The sequence below is a fragment of the Canis lupus genome, chromosome 25 (assembly GCF_003254725.2).
Source record: "Canis lupus dingo isolate Sandy chromosome 25, ASM325472v2, whole genome shotgun sequence".
Lineage (NCBI taxonomy): Eukaryota > Metazoa > Chordata > Mammalia > Carnivora > Canidae > Canis > Canis lupus.
In genome coordinates this window covers 29,248,243-29,255,912 of record NC_064267.1, presented here as the reverse complement: position 1 = coordinate 29,255,912, position 7,670 = coordinate 29,248,243, and the positions used below count along the sequence as shown (strand labels likewise).

At 49.8% G+C, this 7,670-nt stretch overlaps 1 protein-coding gene across 2 annotated transcripts in view; it reads right to left on the bottom strand.

Moving 5' to 3' along the window:
* Positions 1–832: 832 nt before the first annotated feature.
* ZNF395 (zinc finger protein 395) overlaps positions 833–7,670 on the bottom strand; it is a 46,632-nt gene continuing 39,794 nt past the window's right edge. For both annotated transcript variants that reach the window (XM_025462987.3, XM_025462988.3), the window contains exons 7-10: positions 6,971–7,250; positions 5,521–5,613; positions 4,685–4,788; positions 833–4,369 (exon numbers count right to left, since the gene is read on the bottom strand). In XM_025462987.3, coding sequence (XP_025318772.1) covers positions 4,258–4,369; positions 4,685–4,788; positions 5,521–5,613; positions 6,971–7,250 — 589 coding nt within the window. In that variant the 3' untranslated portion in view covers positions 833–4,257. The remainder of the gene's footprint in view (positions 4,370–4,684; positions 4,789–5,520; positions 5,614–6,970; positions 7,251–7,670) is intronic.

Here is a 7,670-nt window from a genome sequence, read left to right as displayed (position 1 = left end):
CCTCAGTGAAGCAGTGGATTCTACTGAGACTTTTCATGGGGGTGGGGAGCAAGGAAAAGGGGGTTGAGAGAAGTTCTCCACTCTACCACATAGTAAGGAAAAGGGCCAAAAGACCACCCCTGGGCCAGCTTTACTAGCCACTGGGCTCGAGTGAGGTAATCCAACCCCCCACTGGGGGCACCTCACCCACACTGGCAGGCCCCGTTAGGAGCCCTAGATCCCACTTCCAGATCCCACTCCCAGAGACATCCGTAGTCCCTGAAGCTAAAATTACAGAAAGCAGTCCCAGCTCAGGAAGAATGGGATGTTTCTTTCTGCTTCCCACCACCTAGACCAGCATTCTCCAGCCATCCAGGCCATCACAGTACATGGAATTGGTGAACTCAAGGAGTGTCCCCAGCATGCTCCCTGAAGTCAGGACCATCCCATAAGCAGAATATGTACTTACTTTTTCCTAAGGCATTTGGCCACTCATCAAGAAACTCAGGAATAGAGCCAAAAGCATATTTCCCATTGTCAAGATAAGCAGTACTGAAAAATGCTTATTGCCTGGGTTGTAATCTTAGTGTCCTTATTTCTCAACATATGCCCTTGGGTAAGTTCTTTAACCTCTGTGCTGCCTCCTTCTCATCTGTAAAATGGGAATAATAGTAGTACTTTCATGGGGTTATTCAGGTAAGCACTTGGCCTGGCTCCTAATGGTCCCTATTATTACAAGCTAATGAATGCGCGTAGGCTTTGCCCAAATGCCATCATGTGTTTACCACCAAGAACAACAGTAATCTTAGCCTCTGTAGAGGGGGAGGGAGTAGAGGGACAGGCACACATGAAATCAGACAATGTACCATTTTATTCCTTATAAAATATATTTCATATTGTCGCTGTAAAAACATTACATTTCACATTTTTAAAAAAATTTTTTTAACAGTAAAAATAATACTTGGAAGACAGCTGGGGGGAAAAGGCGCCAATAAGACAAATTCACAGATGGGATTTATCTCCCTCTTCTCTCTTTCCTTTTTTTTTTTTTTTTTTTTTTTAAATTTTTGGCCCTGGTAAAGTCAGAACCTGGGAGGACCAGAAAGTAACAGGACAGATTTCTTCAAACAAATGAGTTTCTCACATCCAAATCAATGCTGTCCTCCAAGGAGTCAAGCTATAGGCTTATATCAGAAAGTTGGTATCACTCAGAATGCTCTCTGAAATTACAAAATTGCTTTCACAGCCAGCTTAAAAGCCACATAATTAAATCCAGCTATTTCTCTCACTAGTCGGTCCATGAGCTTTGCCCCTGTGATCTCACTTGACCACAGACATCATTCACTGGACTCTGCACTGAATGAGCATGGGTGCAGATTGAGAATCATTAAGGCTGTCCGAAGCAGGCACCACAGACTCCAGAGGTAACCCCAAGAAAAACTTTGAATAGGGGTAACATCCCTGGAATAAATGGTTTCCCCAAATCATTTCTTTTGAAAATCGGTCCTGTTAGTTTCCAGTGCACAGCTGTGGCACCTGCCCTCCTGTCAGATTCTGCTGCCCAGGTGGGCTGGGAAGTAGGGAGAGATGCGGAGATGCAGGAAACAGGCATAATCGCTGATCAGTTCACAAGCCACCCCCACCCTCCAAGAAGAAACAAATGGGGCAACCCCACGGACAGACCACATGTCAAGAACCAACACAACAGCCACAAGATGGGAGCGGAGGCCGCCACCGCCACCACCACCTATAAGGAGAGAGGAACAGATACAGACAGGGAAAGCTGCACCAAAATAAAACATTAAAAAAAAAAAAAAAAAACCACCTCAGTTTTTAAACTGTTTCATCCCTTTCTTCTTTCTCTCTGCCTCTTCTGCCCTGGGTACCAACAACATGAGAAGCCTACCTCACTTAGAGGAAATCTTGATAGCCAGCTATATCTACACAGACCAAACTGAGGGAAAAATGAAAATAGCTTTTCTAATGACGAGACTCAGCCAGAGCTGTGATTAAGAAGGGAAGGGAAGACGCTGCTAGGCAGAGTCCTCACGTCTCAAAAGCTCCCTCCCCTCGCTGGTAAGAGCTGAAGATAGACAACAAGCAACCACCTGCTGTCAGCTTTTAATTCTCTCAGAGGTGGAAGGGACAGGAAGGAGGACCCCGGGCCACCTCTTGCTGGCCTGGTTTTGAGCTTTAGGGACAGATTCCACATACTTTTTCTTTCTTATTTTTTTTTTTTTTTTACTAAGTTATAAAAATATACCCCATCACCACCACAGACACCCATACATGGGTGTCTTTCCCTCCATCACCAAACCTGGGTCACTATCACCCTTTGCAACATCACATCTCTAAGGTCAGCGGGTTTTCTCACACTCAGTGTGTCCCAGATTGACAAGCGTCTGTGCGGCTCCCACGTGAAGTGGCCAAAGGAGCCTCGACAGCCAGGGATTTTCACCTGGGAGTAAGAGGACAACCTCAGTTACAGCCAGGGGATGGACTTGGTGACATTCCTGAACCCCTGACCTCTGGCGTGTAGGTGCAGTGCCGGTACCCAAGGCAGGTGAGCAGCAGGGGGCCACACTCATGCAGGCCTGAGGAACTCCCAGACACACACATAGGCCTTAAAAGAAAGGAGATGCCCAAAACAAAATGTGTCCTGCTCCTCAGCTCATCTGGTCTCAATTAAGCACAGATGGGCAGGGTTCTAAACTCCCCACCCACATCTCCCTTCTTGTCAACAAAAATAGCTTTGCTTATTTACTCCACAAACAGTGCCATCCAGGCTCCCCTCCATTCCTGAGGGCTCCAGAAACAGCAAAGGCTAAAAAAGCACCAGGAGCTGCTCATCCAACTCCCCCCCGCAGGAGTTCCTCCTCCACTCTTTTACCGTCCCCCTCCTACCTGCAGGGAAGAAATGGGTGTCCAGCAGGTCTCGGCCTCAAACTGACCTTCCCACCACAGGGACTGGACCAACATGGATAAAAATCCAGAGGCCGCTGACACTGATGGAAGACTCCTGTCCTACCCGTCACCTCAGGAAGATTGGATTCTCTCGGACCCTCTGAGCCAACAGAACAATCTGGAACCTGCCAACTCCCTCTCCATGGTGGGGGCAAGCTGCCACTTACTTTTCTGTCTCTTCTTTCCTCCCTCCATCCCCCCACACCAGCCCTAACTGCAGCCTCAGGAAAGTATGAGAAAATCCCTGGTAAAACCAGAGACCGAGGAACCTGTGCAGAGTGTGCCGAAGGAGGGAGGGCCTCTCACTCAAGTGGAAGGGAGCCGGAATCAGATAAAAGGCTTCTGAATACAGTGGAAAAGAACACAAAGTGTTTTAGAGGTGTCCTGTCCATAACTGGAGGGAGGAACATCAAGAGGGAGTTTACTCAGGTAACAGCAGAGGGCTTTCACAGACACTAAAACCCTCCAGCTTTTCCTCAAGGAAAGAGGGGAGAACGATCAAGGTAGTGTTTAATTGCCACATTTTTCAAAAAGTGAATTCATATAGCCTTTTGGCTCAGCTATTTGGGGGACAATCTTTAAAAACCTACTAGTCTGGGCTTTGAGAAGAAGCCATACAAAATTTGTTGGGATGTAACCCAACAGCTGAGTGACCCCAGATTCAAATCGTTGTCATCAAGAAAGGGTTTTCCTTTTACTTCCATGGAAGCTGCTCGGTGAGAACAGGCTCTCCCTTCTCCTGGATGCGGGTGGAGAAGAGGGGCCGGCTGTACCTTAAAAAGTGCACAGATTCCCCACTCCTCCCACCCTATCCACAGCAGGTCCTGCTCTCGGACTCATCAGCCAGAAACTTCTTTTTTTTTTTTTTTTTTTTTTAAGAAAAGTAAATTCATCTTGCTCACCGTCCCTTCTGGAAGAGTTGAGAAAGCAAAGAATTCACCAACTCAGCAGGAAACAGAATGAGCTGTTCCGTCTTTTGAAACATGCAAACTAATCCCCTAGAGAGAGACTCAGGAAAGGGAGGGTAATTAATTCTTTGGTCTCTGGTTCACTGCAGACTACCCTTGGTCAGTTTTGGCTCTCTCTCCTATTCTGGGGGAGGGGGGATATTTTCCTTTCTTCTTTTAAAAACTAAACTGTTCCCCAAAGGGAGGGGGAAATGTGTTAAGTATTGAACCTTAGCCAATAGAGCCCAAACTCCCCATGTCCACTCTATGTTTTAGGTTTCTGCTGAGGGCTTGTGACACATCTGTCTTTTGTCATCTGGCTGCCAGTCAGGGCAGGGAGCAAAGAGGAGGAGCCGGTGGGACAGGTTCAGTCCAGGAAGCGCTGGCAGGCCTTCTTCCAGCGGCAGGCTGTACACCACTGGTCCCGGTGCTCGATGCCATACACTTTACGGCACTTCTTAGCCTCCCCACGGGCTTTCCTGTCAAAAAGGAAGAATGAGGGTACAGACGTGCACTGGTAGTTAAGACGTGGAGCACAGCACAGCCTGGCATGAGGCTGAGCAAACCAGCAAGGCTGAAAAGGTGGGAGCCAATGGGCCAAAGGAGCAAAGTCCCCTCCACACCCCACTACCACCACCGTCCCCCTGCATCCAGCATGTCCCCAGCTGCCTCTTCCACCCCCCAACCAGGGAACTAACCCTGGAGACTAGGCTCGCTGGGCTATAGTTGACACCTAGAGTGGACATGGTGGGGACAGAGGCCAGAGGGGAGGCCACAGGAGCAAATGGTCTCACCTGGCACTGCTCTGGGCCCGAGGTGGAGAAGTAACAATCAGGTGAGATTTCATTGCAGGCGGTGGCTGCTGGGGCTCGCTGAAGCTTAGCGACCGGCTCCGGACCTGGGCACAGAGAGAGGGGCCATCAGCACAGGCCGGGGACACCAGGACAGTAGTGAAAGGTTGCAGAGTGAGGGCAGGCCTTTAAGGCACACTTCCGTGCCTAAAGCAGGTGCCTCTGGCAGGGGAGCCTCTTAATCTGGCCACCTGTAGGTTTAAGTGGAATCACTGCAGGTAGAACAAAGGAGGGGCTGTGCTGCCTCAGTGGCTTCTGCAAGCACTCAGACTTGACAACATGTGACACCTTCCCATAGGAGATATTTAAGGCCAGGACCCACTGTGAGTGGCTCAAAAGGATTTCAGATTGATTTTAGTTCAGAGGTAAGCAACACCCTCACAAGCTCCCATCATGTGTCTTGCCTACCCTCATCCTCTCCACCTTCCCTTCTTCTCTCCCTTTTTCTCCTCTGCACACTGGAACCTTAACAAGCACCCACAGATAACTCAGGGCTCAGCAGGGCACCGACCCCACACTTGCCCAGTGACTTCCCTGGCAGCAAACTTGCCTGATCTGGATGCTCCTTCTCACACACCTGCTCCTGAGAGGGGCTGTGACCATTAGGGAGTGCCAGGCAAGGGGAAGAGTGCATGTAGGCCATCTAGAAGTCTGGGGACTGGAAACAAGTACAGGGGCTTGGGGGGGATGGCCTCCAGCACCAGTAACATACAGAAGAGCCTTGGGCTGGCTCTGGGCCCACCAGAGGTGCCCAGGGGCTCAGAGACAGACAAACTCACCGGAGAGAGGGAGGAGGCCGTGGAGGGGGCGGCAGCCCAGCTAATACTGGTGTAGATGTGTGGCGACACGGGGATCTGAAAGGACGGCAGGGCCTGCCAAAGACAAGAGCAGGTCGGCCTCAGGCCCACTTGTTCGAGCAGTGTGCAAGTCTACCCATGCTCCCTAGAACTTCTAGGTACTCATACCACAGCAGAGTATGGGCCTCCAAGCAGACAATAGTGGGATGCACCCAAACACTCTGCCTGGGGGAGACACCAGCAAGCCCAAGTCTTCAAGTTACTCCTTAGTCCCAGGCTCCAATCCTTTTTTGGATCCCTTCTCTCAGAGCTGGTCTCTGTGCCAGCCTCATGACTGAATCATCACTGTGGATTAGCATCAGTTGGCTCACCTTCCAAGAACATGCTAAAGGCAGTGCCCCCAAAGAAGTCCAAAACCCTTCTAAGCACAGGTGGTATTGCTATACTAAGTATATGGTGTCCCCAGGCAACCACTTGGAAGGAGGCAACACTCTCCTAGATGTTCGGGTTTAGGTCTGTTTGTAAAAACACCAATTGCCCTCTCTAGGGCCCCGCTTGAGGGTCAGCCAGCAGCCCAAAGGGCCCCCTGAAGTTGGCCAAACATGAACTAGCCAAGCAGCCACTCATTCTAATGAGAAGGAGAGCTGGCTCATTTTGTAAAGTCTTTCTGATTGAAAGCACTGCTTTTTAATTACTGACTTGTAAGCCAGGCTGGAGTCTGATAAAACCAAGCTGTAAGCCTAAAAGGATGTTTTTAAAAAATGGCACAGAGCAAGTTGTGCATTCACTGAGTACTTATGTGTGGTAAAGATCAGCTTATGTGTCACCCCCTCTACGATAACTTGCCCAGCCACACGGGCATGATAGCTTGGTTCTTCCTGTACCCACAACAATTTCTCCTGCCTCTCAAAAGGCATTTTGACTACTTATTATAATTAATCAGACTTACATATTCATTTCTCTCTCCCGCTAAACCATGCACTTCACACCTTCAGCGACTATTTCTTACTCTATTTGAAAAGCTTAGCTGAATGCTTGACACATAGTAGGTGCTCAAAAACATGGGTGCCGGGTTATTTGTTAACGTCACACAATTTTAGGAGGTAGGGATTTACCGTGGGAAGCCCGAATCCACAACTCCATCCCCTGGTATAACCAGGGATATAACAATTCCCCAGTCCAAATCCATCGACCAGGTCACTCGGATTCAACCAGATTTCTAGTAACTACTCATGACAGCCACCGATGGAGAACTATGGAATTCCCACATTTATTGACCATGAAGTCATTTTTCTTTTCTTCTTTGTAGAAGTTAGCAATTAGCAATCTAGCCAAAGGCCTCAGCCTTCGATCAGGCTGACCAGTGACAGGTCAGACACCAAACATCCTCATGGCCACAAGGCTGAGCTCCCAATGTCCACCAGTCCCATACCTGGTACGCATGGTCGGCCTGAATGTGCCAGAAGGAGCCAGGAGCTGACTTGCTGAGAGCACCAGACGGCAGGTAAGACTCCAGGCCAGGGTGTTCTGGGCCTGAGGACTGGGTTTTGGGAGGAGGTGGTGGAAGGAGAGCAAGAGGAGGGCTGGTCATGCCGGGGGTGGGTGCTGGGTCAGCTGCAGGGGTGCCAGCAGCAGCGGCTTCCTCCTTCATCTGCACCTCTGTGTAGTAGAAATCCTCCTCCCGCTTGAACTGGTCAGAGTCCACAGTGTCTCTGTGAGGGAGGGAGATGTGGTGATGATCAGGGACAAGTTGTCTCAGGTCAAACACAGGGACACTGTGGCACAAGAGGGAAGAGTGATGGCTCAGGCCAACCCAGCCAAGGCAGGGAAGGAGACCAAGAGAACCCTCAAAGGTCTCACTGCTGATGCAAAGGATGATGTGCTTACACATTAGTGGGAACTGTTTTTCCTCATACCTAAGGTTCCTCCTCTCAAGGGATGTGTGCACACCTCTCCTCCTGCAATAGTCATCTGACTCTGCAACGGGTCCCCTCTGAGCCCCACATACTGTGGTCACAACCTCTCCTTAAGGGAAAGGGCTGTGAGTCAGTTTCCACTGCCAGAAGCAGCCCTGGCTCCGGGAAGTCAGAGCTGATGCAGCCCCAGCTCCCTGAGGGGAAGGGGGTGCAGAA